General features: G+C 45.9%; 1 protein-coding gene across 4 annotated transcripts in view; it reads left to right on the forward strand.

Moving 5' to 3' along the window:
* Positions 1–20147, forward strand: part of nid2a (nidogen 2a (osteonidogen)) — a 173045-nt gene that overhangs the window by 48495 nt on the left and 104403 nt on the right. For 3 of the 4 annotated variants that reach the window (XM_041214945.1, XM_041214949.1, XM_041214948.1), the window contains exons 12-14: positions 2454–2699; positions 4408–4653; positions 12089–12334. In XM_041214945.1, coding sequence (XP_041070879.1) covers positions 2454–2699; positions 4408–4653; positions 12089–12334 — 738 coding nt within the window. The remainder of the gene's footprint in view (positions 1–2453; positions 2700–4407; positions 4654–12088; positions 12335–20147) is intronic. The other variant, XM_041214947.1, reaches the window with a different exon arrangement.

Genomic DNA, 20147 nt, shown 5'->3' on the forward strand with positions numbered 1-20147 from the left:
ACAAGGGTTCTGGACCAGCACCTTCCAGAGCGGTGAGCCCATGCAGATTGAAGGCTAAGCCTCACAGGAGGCATGTTATTAGCATTGTTTGCTGATGCCCTCAATGCCTGAACCCATATCCCCCATTCCCCCCCACTTTCCAGACAGCATGTGAGCTCTCTGTGTGGAAGGGTGAGGGAGCCATGTTGACCTCTCCACCTGCAGAGTGGATGGACTGCAGTGGCGCTATGTGGCATGACCTTATCATAGTGCCACTGAGGCCTACATCCCCTGTCCCATTCATTGAGGTGAGAGTGAGCTGCTGAGAGTTCACTTACTCTGGTGGAGCAGATGAGGTCATTCACCTCTTGTGGCATTGCTGGGACAGTCCACTGCTGGAGGCCCTGGGCACTTACTGCCTCGGAGGCTTGCTCCCAAACAGGGTTTGTCTCCCTGCTCAGCCTCCTTCCCTCATTTGCTGGGAAGAGGATGTCCCCCCTGGCCTCTACTTGGTTGAGGAGGTTGCCCAGGGAGGCATCGCTGAACTCTTCTGGCCATCTCCTCGATCAGTGTGATGGCACCTTTTAAATATGGCAGCCGTATATGATGGTGGGGCACATGCCACCCAGCCGGCCCCACCATGCAAATATCAGGCAACGCTTGACTGCATTATTAATGAAGCCAGGATTGTGTGATACTGGACGAATTCCCAGCATCCTCCACAGTGGGAAACACTCCCCATTGCCACCCCTGCCACGGGACTTAGTCCAAGATGGGAAAATTCTGCCCTTTGATTCAACAATCCCCAAGAGACAGGGTTTTGTTTCTCAAAGGGAGGTCAGGACATGGCTGTCTGGGGGACGGAGGTCAGGTCGTGATGGCCCTAAGAAGGGTCGTGGGGGATAGAGGGAGTGAGCTGGACTATAGAGGGCTGTAGGCAGCTCATGCATGATAAAGGGGAGATCAAAGGTGAATGAGTGCAGATCAGTACAGATGCAAGGAGAGTCAAGGGTAATGAAGGGAAGATCAAGAATGATGGAAGAAGAGTAGAGGATGATGGTGTCGGGGCAACACTAGGTTGACAGAGGGTGATGGTGGGTGGCTCAAGGGTCACAGAAGGCAGGGCTACGGTGATGGAGTAAAGCCAAAGGTGACTGAGGGAGGGTTTACGGTGATGGCTTGCAGCTCCAGGGAACAAAGTCTGGCAGATGGGGAGAGGGTGCTAGCAGCTCAAGCTCAAGATCCTCCACTTAGACAGGCAGAATGATGCTGCTGGCTTGTAGGGAGTAGATGCATCTGACTGTTGTTTAAATATGGCGCCAAGACCGTCGACAACCGCGAGGTAATGGCAGGGTCAGTGACTTCCTGTCTGCCCCCATCACACAATTGGCTGTGCCCCTCAACTCTGCATAGCTAACTGGCTGACCACCACGTGATTGCATGGCCAGCTGTCTCACTTCCAGTCGGAAGTCCCATATGTTTCCAGTCCCGCCATTGGAACACACGCCATTGTAACAAGATTCTGCCCATGAGTTATGAATTGTGGTCAACTTTCCTTTCTCTAACTTAAAGGTATAGTAGTGCCCTAATGTCCTCTATTCTAAGAAGGTTAACTAAGCACAGACTGCGGACATTTGTGTTCTGTACAATATTGGGGGTGGCTGTGGTGGGGACGAGACTATTGTTCACCTCCTTGTGGATTCTGCCTTTGCAAAGAAGGCCTGGAGAGAGATGCAGTGGTTTCTGTCGAGCTTCATCCCGAGCAGTTCTGTGACACAAGACTCTGTGCTCTACGGGCTGTTCCCAGGGAACACTGAGACAAACATCAACTGCAGCTGGAGGATCATCAACTCGGTGAAAGACGCTCTTTGGTCTGCCCAAAAATTGTTGGTCTTCCAGTGCAGAGTTGTCCCTGACCGAGTGTTGCAGACTGGCACATTCCAAGGTCCGGGACTACATGCTGAGGGACACACTAAAGCTTGGGGTAGCCGCCGCAAAGGCGCAATGGGGAAAGGTCGCTGTCCAAGACCTTTCTGCCACAGTGCACCAAGGGGCTGGGAACTGTTGAGAGCCCCTCAGACTGTACAGCTCAAAATTAATGTACGCATTGAATGCTAATTATGTTATAATTGTATTGAAGCACCTCAGTGTGCAAAGTGATTTATGTTGAAAACTCCAATACCATCGTCTGATTGTCTGCATTGACCATATTGAAATTATTGTAATATTCATTGATTGTATTGATGTACCTTGTGATCCATGTGTAAAAGTTGAATCTGATTGTACTGTTGTGATGGTGATTTTGAAATGTTTTAGAATGTTCTTCCAGATATTTTATGAATAAAGTATATTTTTCAAAAAACAAGATATTGGGGGTGGGGGCAGGGTGGGATTGCAATGCTACTTTATGATCTTGTTGTAGTCTGAAGCCCTGTATTTCATGTGGCATAGCTGACAGAAATGTCTTCCTTTAGAACTTACAGGACAGCCAAAGACTGCTTGCGAGGAGCAGCGAGATAAAGTGGAAGCAGCGTTCAGCCCCCGTGGGAATCGACCACACTTTGGAATGCATGTTCCTCACTGTGATGAGCAGGGCAACTTCAGGCCCCTACAGTGCCACAGCAGTACAGGCCAGTGTTGGTGTGTGGATGCATGGGGAAGGGAAATTCCTGGAAGCAGAACACACCCTGGAAATAATCCACCACAGTGTGGACCCCCAGGTCAGCAGCTGTAGTTTAATTCAATCATAGTTGTTATCTCACTAAACTGCTGATTTGCTGAAATCTTAAATGGGGTAAAATTACAGGTTCATTGTCCTTTAGAACTGTCATCCTGTCAGTTTATCATATGGTTATCCTCTGCCTTTTGGTTACTTGCTTTATCTTTCAGTTGGGGTACAACTAACCAGAAGTTTGGGTGGAAGTTGCTTATGCTAGATTTTGACTCATACAGAAAGCAATATTACACTGCCTCACTATTGAAATGCATTAAGTTGCTGCATTTAAATGATAGGTATGAACTAAATGTGCCACAGAGAGTTAAGCCATTTTGTGTATAATTACACTTTTACCAACATGGTAAGTGTTAGTTACAGTCAATCATCCTATGTAACATTGAAAATTAACTATTACAAGTATGGAATTTCATTCCTTCGAATATTAATTATTGGAGATTTAAAAACGTAAAACTTTTAGTTTTTTTCTTTTTACTTTTCTCATTTTTCTCTCTCTTAATGTAATCTCTCTTTCCCGCACTCATTTTTTTTTCTACACTTGATTTGACTTTGAATCAATCCACACATTATTGTCATTGAGCTATTATTTTCACAATCTTTCAATCTGTGGTTAAGTAGGTGTACAGCTGCTTACTCTGTGCACTCAAGTCCCAGATACCCGGTTTCCCTCACGGTTCATCTGACACTTTCAGCAACTTGCCATGCAAAATTTGAAAAATTTAATGTGTAAGGGTAAGACTAACCTACACTGTTAGGTGCCCTGGCAGAGTGAAGGTCAATGGCTTGTGTGTGTTTTCTTACCTATCAATTCCAATTTTGTTCCCAGTCATATCCCACAAAAAAACTCAGTAACATTCTGCCAACCAGATTCTTTCCAATTCCATTTAATGATTTTTTTGAGATATTTCAGCTGTAACCATTCCAAACAATAGACTCTCATGAACTAGCATCTATCAAATGATACACACAGAAATTTAGGTTTGTACTATGTAGGAAGCAATATAACATGAGCTGAATATACTGGTGGGTACAGGTGTATCCGTGGTTGTGATCACCTTATCACCCTTGTCTTGCTAACCTATATTGGCTCCCAGTCAAGCAACATCTTGATTTTAAAATTCCTATCCTTGTTTTCAAATTCCTCCATGGCCTTGCCCCTCCCTATCTGTTTTCTCCTCCAACCCCTTAACCATCCAAGATATCTGTGCTCCTCCAATTCAGGCCTCTTGTGCATTCCCAATTATAATTTCTCCGCCATGGGTGGCTGTGCCTTCAGGACCTAAGCTCTGGAATTTCCACCCTACGCCTCTCCACCTCTCTACCCAGCTTTCCTCTTTCAAGACACTTCTTAAAATCTACCTCTTTGACCAAGCTTTTGGTCACCTGATATAATATCTCCTTATTGTGGCTCAGTGTCATACTTTGTCTTATAATGATCCTGTGAAAGGCCTTGGGATGTTTCATTACGTTAAAGGTGATATATAAATATAAGTTGTTGTTGATAGAACTTGGATCAATTTGAGGCGATGAATTGGATATATCATGTGAAGTGTGTTTATATTACATTGGTTTACATGTGTGCTTTTTATAAATGGACGGATGACAGTGTGTAGTGTTCATGAGGAGATATTGCATGGCTCAAGTTGCATGATATGCATCCTTATTTTGTAACCAGTTTCTGTCTGCTTAATTAGAACTCAATGAAAGACCAAAGACTGTTTGTGAACAGCACCGAGAGAGACTGCAAGCAGAGCTGAACCTGCATGGATCTCAACCTATTGTTGGACTCTATATCCCTGAATGTGATGAAGAAGGGAACTTCAGGCCTCTGCAATGTCATGGCAGCACAGGCTACTGCTGGTGTGTGTATGAAAATGGACAGGAAATTCCTGGGACTAGGACACCACCTGGAATCAGTCAGCCACACTGTGGGTTGCCAGGTCAGTCAGTATCTTAATTAAGAAAAATGACCAATGTTGTAGAAAAATTAGGAGTTCCAAGAGACTTTCGTTTGCTTTAAATTGAGTCAAACTTGGAGCTTGGAAAATAATCAGGCATAATGCAGAGAAGCTGATCATTATGGAAACAACCAATTTAGGATCTGTTATTTCCTGCCGGCTAAGCAGTCCCTATCACTATTGGTTGACCTTGAGCTTAGGTATGACTGGAACAAAAGTTCTGATCACCTTATATTCATATCCAGTAGATCAGATTATCTTTTTTCATCCTCTGCACTGCCTTCCTAGCAGTATTTCTATTGTTAACCATTTCAGAATTCTCCTTGTACCATTTGTTTTGACTGATCCCCTCTATTCCACCACTACATCTCCTGTTTCCTTGTTCTCAACAAATTAATTACCATTTGTTCAGATATTCAACCTCAGAAAAACCTCAGCACTCCAGCTTCACTCTAAGATTCAGAAACTGATGCAGTGAACAAAGCAGTTAAAAGTAAAGGATTACAATGTAAAAGAGAATATCAGGGGACTTTAATTATCCAAATATAGACTGGGTTAGTCGTAGTGTAAAGGCAGAGAGGGGCAAGTGTGTTGAGGAGAATTTTTTACAGCAATATGGGCAGTATTTAATGGGGTCTGTAAGAGTGTGAAAGATGGTGGGCAGGGCGACTTAATTCAATGGAAATCTCGGTTTCCAGACATCGGGTTGAGTTCATGAGATAAATTGGGTGGCGTGTCAGCAGCCAACATGCTGCCTGCTGGCATGAACCTATTTTTTATTTGTATAGCATGAATACTTATTAATTGGAAGCACACCAAATGAAGCCCTGCCTTCAAGATTAAGACAGTGGTGCACAGGAAATTCATGTCTACTGTTTTCCAATAGCTTAAAGATGGTGTGCACCAGGCGAGATTGTTCAATCTTTGGATCAAAGTTGAGGTTTTGTCTTTGTCAGACTTACCAGCACAGGGAACGTTACCAGGGGAAGGTAATGGAATGCAGCAGGCAGGGATGGAGACTGAGGTGCTCGGGTCTTCAAACAGTGCAGCGGTTGGGTTGGCAAGAGGCTGGGCCTTGTGCTCGGGTCCTCATGTGGCAGCACAGCAAGGCACTGGGGCATTTGGAGGTAGTGGGGGAAGAGGTGCCTTAAGGGAGCAAGGCTCTGTCCATAGGTTGGGGTCCATTGTTGCAGTGGTCTCCCCCTGTGTGTCCAAGGGAGGCAGCTGCATCACACATGGCAGGCCAACAGTCAAGGAAGAGACCTTGAGTTTGAAGCAGAGCAGGTCTAGCTATAGGGCAGCTGGTCAATGGTCTCTGAGGGAGGGTTGAGAGAAAATGAAGGCAGGTGAAGGATGATGGTTGGATGCTTCATTATTGGGGGAAGGAGCAGGGTCAAGGGAGATGGGAGGAAACTCAAGGTTGGCAGAGGGTGGAGGTGGATGGGCTCCAGCTTCAGGGTCACAGTGTTAGTACCCACCGACATAGCTGCTAAGAAGCTGCTACACAGGTGAGATGCCCCCCAGTCCCCTTCATTCAGCAATGACTGCCAAACATGAGACATGACAGTGCAATATGCCTCTTGAAGGATGACATCCCAGCAAATATACATAATGTACACAGTAGTCAAGTGAACAAAATATATTATGATATCTATATAGATGTGCATTCCATATAGATGTACATACCATAACAGGGTCTCAGCATCCTGCCACCATTGTGCCCACAAGACTTCTTAATTTTTGGCCAGATACGGGATTTACACATGGAGGCGGGGGCATGGCTGAGGTACTAAATGAATACTTCACACCTGTCTTTAACAAGGAAGAAGATGTTGCCCAGGTCAGGGGAAAGAGGAGGTAGTTCAAATACTTGAATGGTTTAAAATGATAAGGAGGAGGTATTGGATAGGCTGTCTGTACTTATGGTTGATAAGGCACCAGAACCAGATGAGATGCATCCCAAGGTACTGAAGGAAGTGAGAGGCACAGACATAATATTTGAGACTCCCTTAGACTCAGGTGGTGCCAGAGGACTGGAGAATTGCTAATGTTATAACCTTGTTCAAAAAAGGGTGTAAAGATAAGCCCAACAACTACAAACCAGTCAGTTTAACCTTGGTGGTGGGGAGGCTTCTAGAAACAATAATTCAGAAAAAAATTGCTAGTCACTTGGGCAAAAGCAGGTTAATTAAGGAAAGCCATGATGGATTTGTTAAGGGCAAATCATATTTCACTAACTTGCTTGAATTCTTTGGTGAAGTAACAGAGAGGATTGATGAGAGTAATGCATACATGGACTCCCAAAAGGCATTCGATAAAGTGGCGCACAGATGGTGGAATAAAAGGGACAATAGCAACATGGATATGAAATTGGCTGAGTGACAGGAAACAGAGAGCGGTGATGAATGATTGTTTTGCAGACTGGAGGAATGTTTATAGTGGAGTTCCCCAGGGATCAATGGTAGGACTCCAGCTCTTCGAATATATTAATGACCTAGACCTTCAAGTACAGAGTCCAATTTCAAAATTTGCAGATGGCATGAAACCTGGAAGTACTGTGGACCATCGGAAGGATGGTATAGAACTTCAAAAGAACATAGGTGAAATGGACGGACAAGGGCCAGATGAAATATCACAGAGAAGTGTGAAGTGATTCAATTTGATAAGAAGGGCACAGAGACAATACAAAATAAAGGGTACAATTCTATAGGGCATGCAGGAGCAGAGGGACCTGGGTATATATGTGCATAAATCATTGGAGGTGGTAGGACAGGTTGAGAGAGTAGGTAGTAAAGCATACGGCATCCTGGGCTTTATCAATGGGGGCACAGAGTACAAGAGCAAAGAAGTTATGTTAAACTTGTGTAAAATAATGGTTTGGCCTCAACTTGAGTATTGCGCCAAGTTCTGGGCACTACACTTTAGGAAGGATTTAAAGACATTAGAGTGGGTGCAGGAAAGATTCATTAGGATAGTTCCAGGGATGAGGAACTTTATTTATGTGGATAAATTGGAGAAGTTGGGACTGTTTTCCTTCGAGAAGATATGGTTGAGAGGAGATTTGATAGAGGTATTCAAAATCATGAGGGGTCTGGACAGAGTAAATAGGGAAAAACTGTTCCCATTGGTGGAAGGATTGAGAGCAAGAGGGCACAGATTTAAGGTGATTGGCAAAGAAGCAATGGCGACACGAGGAAAACCTTTTTCAAGCTGCAAGTGGTTAGGATCCGGAATGCACTGCCCGAGAGTGTGGTGGAGGCAGGGTCAAGTGAGGCTTTCAAAAGGGAATTGGATCATTACCTGAAAGGAAAAAGTTGAGGTCATGGGGAAAAGGCAGGAGGGGTGGCACTAGATGAATTGCTCGTGCAGAGGGCCAGCACGACATGACGGACTGAATGGCCTCCTTCCGTGCTGTACTCATTCTATGATCAGATAACTAAAGTAAGATTTCAAAACAAAAAAGAATTCAATGCTTTTATATTGTAATCATTGAGTCTGTTTGTTTTCTTCCTCATCATTAAGTATTCCAGTCTCTGGAAGTTATTTTGAATGTCAGCCTCTTTGTCAGTAGCCTGTCCCCTTGGATCACCCGCCCTTTACAGAAACTGCCCAATCTCATTGTGTTGATTTGAATGGAATGAAAATCAGGCAGGTTCTACAAAACAATCTGCTTTATCAGATTACCATTGCATAGTGAAATGAAAATTACTCCCATCTGTGAGTTTCTCTTTTCAAAATACTGTAAATCACAATGCATAAGACGACCCCATTTTCCCAGCTCCAAAAATCATGTGGTTTGCATATACACGGAGTATAAGTCAGCCACGTCCCTCCCGCTTTTCAGCCATGACATGCTGCACTTGCATTAGTAGTCAGCCTCAATTTTTCACCCCACAAATGTGGGTTTTACTTACTTATAACTGGGTGTAAGGAATCAAGCAGGCAATACAGGCTGTGTTGTGAAAATGCATGTTTAAGATACACCAACTCTTTGTGTCAGATGCCAATGACATTTTAAAATGGCGCCTAACCACACCCACACCGACAATTCACTTTTATATTCAGCATATAAGTTGACCCCTGTTTCTGGAGAGATTTTTCGAGACTTCAAGGTTGGTAGTTAATTGCTGCACTCAGTACATTTTTGCTGTTCAATTGTCATTTGACATAAGAGGCTTAATTTTAATATTTGGGAGCACATAGGTTTGGGAGCGGGTGAGAGCTGGTGATATTGACGGTGTATTGGGAAGCTGGCTCCAATTCGCTGACTTCCTCATTTGATTGGAGCCAATCAGGCTGCATTCGAGCTCTGGAGAAGATGGTTGCCACATAAGTAATGTCAATCGGCTCAACTAGATTTCTACTTTAACTTGCGGACCTTGGATTTTTTGGTTTCCTGGAACTTGCCAGTGAAAGCACAACAAAAACAGGGACAGTTGAGAGGACTGAAGTCAATTTAGGGAAATATGCCAATATATTTGGCACTCACAGCTACTTTCTAATCAGCTTGTGGGCAAGCGTTTGTTCACTGTACTTGTGCTAAGAGGTTGTTTTACACATTTTGGAAATGCCATCTGCACTTTGGAGGTTCGAGCTGCACTTTGGGACATTGATCTATCAGATAAGCATGGGCTTTCTGCTTACATTGCTTATATTACACTGCTGCTCACTGACCTATAGCTCCACAGGAGAAGGGGGATGAGCAAGCCGACATAACTCAAAGGAGGTCATAAACAACACACATGGTCGACAGGCAGAGGATTAGCTTCTTCTGCTTGTCAGAGCACCAGTGCCTCAGGAGGTTCAGGGTTTTATATCAGGTGGTGGAAGACTCTGTCAGGCTGCTGGAATAAGACTTGCTGCCTACTTGACCTGGTGACCACACTTTCCCATTGGCTGTCAAAATCACCACCTTGTGAATCCTTCCAGGGCTCTGCTAGTGTGAGTGCAGGATCCCGCAGTTGGTAACACACAAATGCAGACCTCAGGTGCCTGATGGAATATGTGTCAGGGTCTCCAATTATTTCAACTTTGCCTATGATAATGCCAGTGAGAAGGAATGACTGCTCAGGTTTGCGCCTTTGGCTGGCTATCCATGGGTACAGGGTGCCATTGATTGCACACATGTGGCAAGTTAAGTCATCCCCAGATCACACAGGGGCATTTGTCAACCGCAAGGGCTTCCACTCCAATGTGCAGTTGGTGTGCAAAAGGATCTTTATGCTGAATTTTGTGCAGCATTCCAGGAGAGCTGCTATAATGCTTTTGTCCAGTGGCAGGCCGCCTCTCAGATGGTTTTGCATTCGGAAGCCTGACACTTACGTGGCATAAATGTTAATTGCCACTTGTCAGCCCAAGCCTGGATATTGCCAGGTCTTGCTGCATTTGAACATGGACTGCTTCAGTATGTGGCAATCAGCAGGAGGTTTGCTTGCCCATGTTTGACCCGATGCCATAAGAGTTCATGACGTCCAGAGTCAATATTGAGGATTCTGAGGGCAACTCCCTCCTGACTGTATACCACTGTGCCGCCATCTCTGCTGGGTCTGTCCTACCGGTTGGACAGAACGTACCTGGGGATGGTGATGGTGGTGCCTGGACCTGTATACTTCATCTGTAAGGTATGATTCTGTGAGAATGACTATGTCAGGCTGTTGCTTGATTAGTCTGTGAGACAGCCCTCCCAATTTTGGCACAAGCACCAGATGCTTGCAAGGAGGAATTTGCAGGGTTGACAGGGCTGAATTTGCTCCTGTCGTTTCCGGTGCCTAGGTCGATGCCGGGTGGTCCGTCCAGTTTCATTCCTTATTGATTCGTTTTTAGTGGTTTTGATACAACTGAGTGGCTTGCCAGGCCATTTCAGAGGGCATTTAAGAGTCAACCTCATTGCTGTGGGTCTGGAGACACATGTAGGCCAGGTAAGGATGGCAGATTTCCTTCCCTGAAGGACATTAGTGAACCAGATGGGTTTTTATGACAATCAGCATGGTTTCATGGCCATTGTTAGATTTTTAATTCCAGATTTTTTTTATTGAATTCAAATTCCACCATCTGCTGTTTGAACCCAGGTCCCCAGAGCATTACCCTGGATTTCTGGATTAGAGACAATACCACTACACCACCGCCTCCCCAAATCTAATTGGTTATTTGCTGCAACTGTAACATTTTGTCAGTTAAAAATCATCTGACATACATTTTTCTGTCATCTATCATAATCCAGCAATAAATCCTACACTGGCACATTCTACCAAAGCTCTGCCCAGTTAAACTCCAGGAAGAATATTTTCTGCAAGAATTTGCTGCAATAACAGTTCCTCACAATAATACTCATAAAAGAACAGTTATCAAATAATGGAGAAAAGGTTTTGCATGTTGTCTGTAATGAACTATATAACTCTGGTTGAAAATCTGAATACTGGTGTGTGCAGCTGCATCCCTGCACTTACAGAATGGGAGGTGATTTCAGGTGAAGATTTTACAGTGTTATGTGAAGTGCATCGAGTATGAAAGCATATCAGCTTAGAGGTGTTTTCGTTCTTTTAATCAGACTGGTGACAACCTTCATGTATGTGTTTGAGGGGGAGGTGAGCAGGACCTTGGGTCCCGACTTCCAACTTTGGAATGGGGCCTGCTGCTGTGCCCCACCCAATGCCGGGCATTGCCTGCGGGGCACTGGGTCTCTGCCAGATGAGGCTATTGGCCCAGGAGGATGCCAGGCAGGAAACTCGTTTGGCCCTGTGGGTCCCCCTTGGGATGAGAAGAGATGCTCCCGACAGGCTGGGGGCAGATTCTAAATCCCAGAGCACGGGCTGGATAAGCAGGGAGGCTAGAAGCTGGGAGAGAGAGAGAGAAGAGCAGGGCAGCAGCAAGGAGCAGGGGCAGAAGTTCAAGGCTAGTGAGTCACAACATCGAGGCGCCCAGGCCACAAATAGGACTGACCGAAGCTTCTAATGTTGGCTGTAACACAAAGTGGCAGTGGATCAAGCAAACAGCTGCAGACGACCTGGTGGATTGGCTAAACAGAACCCCTCAATTCAAGAGGCCACAAGAAGAGGGAGATCCCTTTGTGTCTGGGAGAGAAGATAATCGCGTTCATGTGGTCATGAGAAGTTAGCAATAGGAGCTCCACCAATTAAACAATACTATCTTGCTGATTAGAGATCAGGAGTTAAGCTCTTGATGGAACCATGGTGGATCTGGTGCATTAGCCGTGAATATCCATTGTAAATAGTTTGTTCCTTTAAGTTAAGTTTCTCTATTAATGTTTATAATGAATTGATGCCAGTGCAATAAAAAAATTGTTTCACAATCGTCATACTGTCTGCATGTTTGAACCTCATATAACATTATACAAAAAGAGACACTGCATGATCCAATTTGCTTGATTGGTACAAAATCCATCTCTTTGTTTGTTTAGCAGTCACTGAACGTCCAAAGACTGTTTGTGAACAGCACCGAGAGAGACTGCAAACAGAGCTGAGGCTGCGTGGATCTCAACCTCTTGTTGGACTCCATATCCCTGAATGTGATGATGGTGGGAACTTCAGACCTCTGCAATGTCACGGCAGCACAGGCTACTGCTGGTGTGTGGATGAAAGGGGACAGGAAATTCCTGGGACTAGGACACCACCTGGAACTGGTCAACCACAGTGTAGACAGCCAGGTCAGTCAGTATTTTAATTAAACAAAATGACCCGTATTGTAGCAAAGCTGAGGAGTTCAAAGAGACTTCAATTTGTTTAAGTGAGTCTAACCTGAAATTTGGTCAAACAGTCATGTGTAATTTATAGCAGCTGCTTATGACAGAAACAGTCAATTTTGGATCAGTTAGTTGGGTTGTATGTACTGGGATGAAACACCTGACAACATCTACTTATAGCCAAAAAATCTGATTATCCTTCCTAATTATTCACCCCACCTTTCCCATCATCCTCTTCTGTTGTCACCCAGCTCACCATCCCCTTCATTTCTACTGGTTTCTCTTTTCTCCTGCTGTGTTTCCAGATTCCTTGTTCTCAACATTTATTGAGATTTTGTAGCCTTGGGAATATTAGAGTTTGCCTTCACTCTAAGATTCTCCAATAGATCCAATGAACAACATGAGTAAAGGACTAAATTTTTTTTTTTAAATTGCAAAATCACAAAAAACATAAATAAAAAGTTTCAGGGCATTAATTTTTTGTTTAATTTTTCTAGTGTCTGCATTTTCTCTTGTAATTTAAATTCCAACATTTTGATATGTTTTTGCCAGTTGACAATCCTGTGATCTGAAAGCTTTCTCCCCAAGGTCAACTTTCTATTCTCACCTTTCAGGAAAATAATTCCTATACAGCCATCGTCGGAATTCTTCCATCTATGAAAGATGATGGACAGGCCCATTAAGAATCCATTCCTGATGGGGTGGCTTCAGATGGCGCACCATTGCTAATGGCTGAAGAGGCCAATCCTTGAGGGGCAGGTTTTGCCACAAGTGCCACGTATGAAGCTTCCAATAAGTGTGATTGTAGGTTGAGGATGCTTAGGGGAGGCAGGGAGGCCTTGATCCAGAGGATTTTCAGCTGGACATCCAAAGCAAGGAGTCAAGGTGATGGTAAGGGGTATGCCACCTTACTGATCTTCCCTGTTAAGGCAATACTGCCACCCTTAAGTCAAGGTCCAATCTCTGAAATAAGTTGCAGCTCTTCCTCTGTCACATGCGACTCCCAGACCTCTTCCCTATCAAATGCATGAAACACATTAAGCCCATTGGACAGAATTAGACATTTTTATAATGAAGACAAATATACAAATGATCCAGTATACGCTTGCCAAGGAAACATAATTACCTGTGACAATACCTTATGTGATCAAAGTGACTTAAACTTCTGTTTGTGAATGCTATGTCTTGGTGCCCCCACCCATTGCTGCCAGCTGGATTGGAGGCAGCCTGCTGACTCTAATGCCCCATTGCTTGGTGTTGCCAAGCTGCTGTAGCCACTGGCCATCGTGCTGGTGCACTCCGACCCACTGGAGGCATCACCATTTTCCTCTGAAATCAGCTAGTGACTTCTAGGTGTGATAACTGATGTCCAGGGCCTTCATGTCACACTTACAAAAATCCCTGAAGTGGACCTTTGGATGTCCCACTGGTCATCTGGCTCCGCCAGCTCAACATGCAGAAAGTCCTTGGGTATGCGACCATCTTCCATCCTGCGGACATGATGTCTGAGCCAACAGAGCTGTCTATCTCGGTTTGATGAGTGCGAGCAAAGTTGGCAGCTCTGCCCTTGAGAGGACTGCCACATTCAGGATTTTGTTCTGCCAGGTTATACTCAAAATGCATCACAGGCAGCGAAAATGGAAATTGTGGATCTTCTTTCCTCGATAGCTGGAAGTCGTCTATGTTCCACAGCCATACAGCAAGATGCTGAGAACACAGGCCTTATAAACCATCTGCTGGGTCCTAAGGGTCAGCTTGATGTTATTTCATGTGCATTTTGTGATTCAGCCAAAGGTGGTAGCTATTTTCCCTATGCAAGTATCAAGTTCTGCATTAAGGGACAGATTGTCTGTCATTGTGGATCCAGGGTAGCAGAATTTGCTCACCACGTCCAGCTGGGTGTTATTTAGTGTGATCAGGGGCGAGGTGCAAACACCTTGTTTGAAAACCATGATTTTCTTGATGTTTGGAATCAGGGAGAACGAGCTACAGGAATGACAGTCTATGACCAGAATCTTGCATTCAGGGAGCGGGCCTCCAGCGGTCCCGGTCATTCGTAAAATGGGGCCCTCCCGACTTCATCGCGCCACCTTGCAATATTTTGGTCAGTGGGCGCATATGGAAGTTGGAAGCCCGCCCACCGACAATAAAAGGGCCAGTTGAGATCATTTAAAGGGCGATTTCATGTGGCCCATGCATTTTTATTTTTGGCGCATAGACCACTTGGCCAGGCAGCCTTCACGTTTTTCATGGATTCTACATGCAGGCCAGGATATAAGGTCCACAGGTGGATGCAAAGGTAAGTAGCTAGGAGTTTGTCTGTGTATGGTTTGGAGCTGGTTTATAAATAGTTTGTTACATTTTTGTGTTGTTCAGGAGAACTCTCCGATATCATTTGCAGAGGCCTTCTGCCAATAAGCCCCTTCACTGCAGAAACCTGTGGAAATGCCAGCACAAAAACGGGGACTGTTTACTCTGCTGGAGGAACCTCCTCAGAAGAGGAAGAGAGGGCCAGAAGGGAGAGGAGGCCTGTTGCCCACAGGGAGTGTCCCAGAGTGGGACACGTGGATCAAGAGCCTACAGGGGTGCAGGGCCAGCAGGAAGTGCAAGGCAGAAGGGTCCAAAGAAGGCGCCATTTTCCAGCAGGCAGAGTCTGCCGGCAGCGCTCGTGCTACCTGGATATGTCTTAGATTCAATGCTGAAGGAGTGCCTCTCCAGGGAGACTGTCACCTCCATATGCCAGATGATGGTCCAGAGATCGCCTCCAACTGTGTAGGTGGCCACCCTATGCCAGTGACCCTTAAGGTTACAGTTGCCCTGAAATTTTACATGGTATCACCCAATGGCCTGCCCAAGCTGGTAACTGACGTTCTGTTTAAAGGGTCAGTACATTCATTCATTTGCGGAACAACAAATCCAGCCAGGCTGAGCGAGTGAGAGGCTTAGCTGCAATTGCAGGATTTCCCACATCCAGGGAGCTATTGACTGCAAGCATGTGCCCATAAAGTGTCATAGCTCAGATGGTACTGCACACTGGGAAATCACATCACATTGCCTGAGGAGTTAGTAGGGACAGAGGGTGCCCAGGGTGCCGGCAGTCGGAGGATTGCTGGAGACCAGGGCAATGCTGAGTCCGAGGCAGATGATGAGCCTCTGGAGTCATTCATCAGGCGGCAGTTATAGGATGTCCAATGGGATGCACGGAAAGATCTGGCAGAGATCCCTGAAGGTCTGCGTGCCATGTTGTCTGTCTTGGGGGAGTCCAAGCAGAGTCTAAGCATTATGTTGACCCAGAACTCAGAATGCACAGCCTCCTCCATAAAGAGGATGGCAACTCTCATGGAGAGGAAGCTCCAGGAACTCAATCAATGGTTTCTGGGGTTGTGTTCCAAGCTGCCAGTCCACACACTGGCAGTGACCTCAACATGTCGCTGCCAATGTGACAGATGGATGAGGCACCTAGTAACTCTGCTAGCTGCCCGTCCATCCATGGTGAGTAGGAAGGTGCAAACCAATCTCATGTAGGCATTTGAGCTGCAGCCGGCACCGGAAACTCCTTTCAGGGCACTCTGGATGATGGCAGCAACTCGCCCACTCCTCTGCCAGTGACTGTTGCATCTGATGAGACCACGACGACTGAGGAGTGCCCAGCCATGGCGCTGGACTCTCCTGCCCAGACAGGGCCTGCACAAGCTCTGCTAACCAGAGGACAGCTGCCAAGGTCATCAAAGCCAACAGGGCATTAGAGTCAGCAGGCTGCCTGCAATCCAGCTGGCAGCAATGGGTGGGGGCACCAAGACATAGCATTCGCAAATGGAAGTTTAAGTCACTTTGATCACATAAGGTATTGTCACGGGTGATTTATATTTCCTTGGCAAGTGCATACTGGATCATTTGTATATTTGCCTTCATTATAAAAATGTCTCATTTTGTGCAATGGGCTTACTGTGTTTTATGCATTTGATAGGGAAGAGGCCTGGGAGATGCATGTGACACAGAGGAAGAGATGCAAATTATTTCAGAGATTGGACCTTGACTTAAAGGTGGTAGGGTTGCCTTATCGGGAAAGATCAGTAATGTGGCATACCCTTTGCTTGACCTTGACTCCTTGCTTTGGATGTCTAGCTGAAAGTCCTCTGGATCAAGGACTCCCTACCTCCCATAAAGATCCTCACATTGGGATCCTGCTCCTCATCCTGGGGCTCCTCTGACTCCTCCTCAGACCCAGCACTTGAGTCATTCTCTGTGACCTGTGGAGCAGGATTGCTGTCTTCATCCTCCAATGGCTTCCCCCTTGACAGAGCCAGATTATGCAGTGCGCAGCACAAAACAACAATAAGGGAAAGGCAATCTAGAGGATATTGAAGTGATCCCCAGAGTGGTCCAGGCAGAGGAGTGGTCACTGGCAGAGGAGTGGGCGAGTTGCTGCCATCATCCAGAGTGCCCTGAAAGGAGTTTCCGGTGCCAGCTGCAGCTCAAATGCCAACATGAGCTTGGTTTGCACCTTCCTACACACCATGGATGGACGGGCAGCTAGCAGAGTTACTAGGTGCCTCATCCATCTGTCACATTGGCAGCGACCTGTTGAGGTCACTGCCAGTGTGTGGACTGGCAGCTTGGAACACAACCCCAGAAACCATTGATTGAGTTCCTGGAGCTTCCTCTCCATGAGAGTTGCCATCCTCTTTATGGAGGAGGCTGTGCATTCTGAGTTCTGGGTCAACACAATGCTTAGACTCTGCTTGGACTCCCCCAAGACAGACAACATGGCACGCAGACCTTCAGGGATCTCTGCCAGATCTTTCCGTGCATCCCATTGGACATCCTATAACTGCCGCCTGATGAATGACTCCAGAGGCTCATCATCTGCCTCGGACTCAGCATTGCCCTGGTCTCCAGCAATCCTCCGACTGCCGGCACCCTGGGCACCCTCTGTCCCTACTAACTCCTCAGGCAATGTGATGTGATTTCCCAGTGTGCAGTACCATCTGAGCCACGACACTTAGGCCCACCAGTGGGCCTGTATCTGCGCTAGCACATTGTGCAGAGGAAGGGTGTGACACGGGTGCATCTGGCAGCTGTTCCTCCTCGGGCGTCAACGGGGGGTCCTCAGGGTCCTTTTTTGGTCATGATGATGACCCATCTGAGGGAGGAAGCAAAAATATCAGCATCAACTATCATTACAACATCAGGGTGCACTCAATGTGCTTTCTTATTAGAATGGACATCTGGCTGAACAAATACTTTCGAATGGACGAGCAATGGGAATAGCTGCATTTTACATGTCAGTCTTAGAACAACAACCCCACACCTCTCAGGCTCTACACCAACCTCATGCCTTTCCACTGGACTTTTTCTCTCATCCAACACCCCTGCCTCTCTGCAACCTGTGGATCTGGCTCCACGCTCGCGGTTTTTTTTCAGAGTTGCTCTTCTGTATGACTGAGAAGCAGTAGGTTTGATATCCCTCCATTAGTTTGTCCTCGCTTCATTGAACTATGACTCCTTTTCTCCTGTGAGGGAAAATGTGCTTCCATTAGTCTTCCCTAACATGCCACCACAATGCAGCCTCCCCATCTCCAAAGAGGTAGGAACAGTTACCTGTCACATTGTCGTACATCGCTTTGACCTAATGCCAGCTATTGTCTAATAAGACACGTGATGTGCCACATTGTGCTCTGCGTTTCACACCCCTGGGCACCAACATGTGCTGCAACCCACAAAGACATCCATCCAAGGTTCCATCTGGAATCCGTACTCACCCTGCCAGAGTGTAGAAGGTCATTGGGTCCAGGTTCTGTGTACTATGCCATGGCTGCTGACCAGGCCCGCCACCCCCATCTGGGTCTCCTTTGTGATGTGAAGAGGTCTCCTTTTGCTGCCCTTTTGCAGCAGCATGTGACAACAGTCATTTAGTACCTCCAGTAATACCCTCAGGCAATCTTCTGAAAACCTGGGGGGGGGGGGCGTGGGGGCAAACTGGATCTGGACATTTCCATCACACCTGGCATGGGATCCGGGCATCGCTGCCATCTTGCACACTGGAGCAGCACTACAAGTCTGTAACAGTGACCAAATAAATTCCCAGTGCAAACCAGCTTCCTAAGGCACCTTGAGACTTCCAGCCTGCAAGGAGCGGTATTTAAATCCCCCGCCCGCACCCTTCCTGTTGCCGGCACTCTCCCTCTTCCTGCCCCCACTGGCACTTCATGCTGGCTGGCAGTTAATTGGACAGCTGACTGCGGGCAGGAGCAGATTCCACATCCACTACTGAGCATGCTGATTACGCTCGCCAAGCCACGCTGAAAATTCAGGCCCATGAGCCTTTGTAACTGAGCTTCTGTGTGGGTGACTAGCACAGCATCATCAGCGTAAAGGAGATCTCTAATTATGGCGCCATGTGTTTTTGTCTTTGCTTTCATCCTTGATGGATTGTAGAGCTGCTGTCTGTCCTGGTGTGCAGGTAGACTCCTTCCACCTGCAGGGAAGGCAAAGGTCAGTAGCATGGAGAAGAAGATACCAAACAGAACGGGGACTAGGATGCAGCCCTATTTTGCTCTATTCTTCACTCTGTAACAGTCAGAAATAGAGCCATCAGACTGTACGTTTATGTCATAGAAGGAGAGAATGAGACAGAGGAGCTTTGGTGGACAGTCAATTTTCTCCAACATCTTGCAGAGCCCTGACATTGTTGAATGCCTTGGTGAGCTCTATGAAAATAAGGTCAAATGCTATGCCCCGTTCCCTATACTTCTCTTGTAGCTTAGGATGGAGAAGATTACATCCAGAGTAGGTCTGTTGACACAGAAACCGCACTGTGTTTCTGTGTACACTCAATCTACAAGCAGATGGAGTCTTTTAAGTATGACCCTAGCAAAAGCTAAGGAGCGAGATGCCCCTGTAGTTGTTGCAGTCTCCTCTGGTGCCTTTGTTTTTGTATAGTGATTTTTGTATCATGCATCTCCTGTGGAACAGAACCTACTTTCCAGCAGAAAAGTAGAAGTTCATAAAATACGGATTTAGATGGGACCCTGCGTGCTTGAGCACTTTGGCTGGGGTTCCATCCTTGCCGGGTACTTTTCTGTTTGCTAAGCGCTCTATGGCCTTCTCGAGCTCAAGTGATGAGGTTTCTTCATTGAATTCATCCACGACAGGAAGCTATGAGAGAGCATCAAGCACGCACTGGGAAATGTTTGACTCACAGGAGTACAGCTCACAGAAGTGTTCAGCCCGGTGGGACACATGTTTATTTCTGTCAGTGAGTACTTCACCAGCTGCTGTCTTCAGTCGGGCAACTTTGGTGATGGTAGGACCAAGCGCCCTCTTTATCCCTTCATACATAGCAGGTAGATTTCCATTATCACAGGCTGGTTGGATTTTTTGAGGTAAGTTGATTGAATCTTGTAAAGCCACATTCTATCAAACAAAATGATTTCTAATTCCATGGAATTAAAAAATGTAGAGAATCTGCTGCCATTACTAATAAGCACAATAACATCACAAAAATCTGAAATATATCAAATAAAAAAAAAACCTTGGATTGTGCTTGGCATATAATATTTAACATTAATTCTGGTTGGTAGAGTTGTATACCTGATGGTGATATAGTGAAAATAATTTAAGATATTTTAAGAATACCACATGTTAATGATAGTGCATATTTGCCATAATCAGACTGGTGACAACACAGTGTACAGGAAGAGATGTTACGTGACCCAATTCGAGCGATTTGTACTTCTACTTTGTTGTTGTTTAAAAGTTTCTTTTTGTTTGATTA

The sequence above is a fragment of the Carcharodon carcharias genome, chromosome 20 (assembly GCF_017639515.1).
Source record: "Carcharodon carcharias isolate sCarCar2 chromosome 20, sCarCar2.pri, whole genome shotgun sequence".
NCBI lineage: Eukaryota > Metazoa > Chordata > Chondrichthyes > Lamniformes > Lamnidae > Carcharodon > Carcharodon carcharias.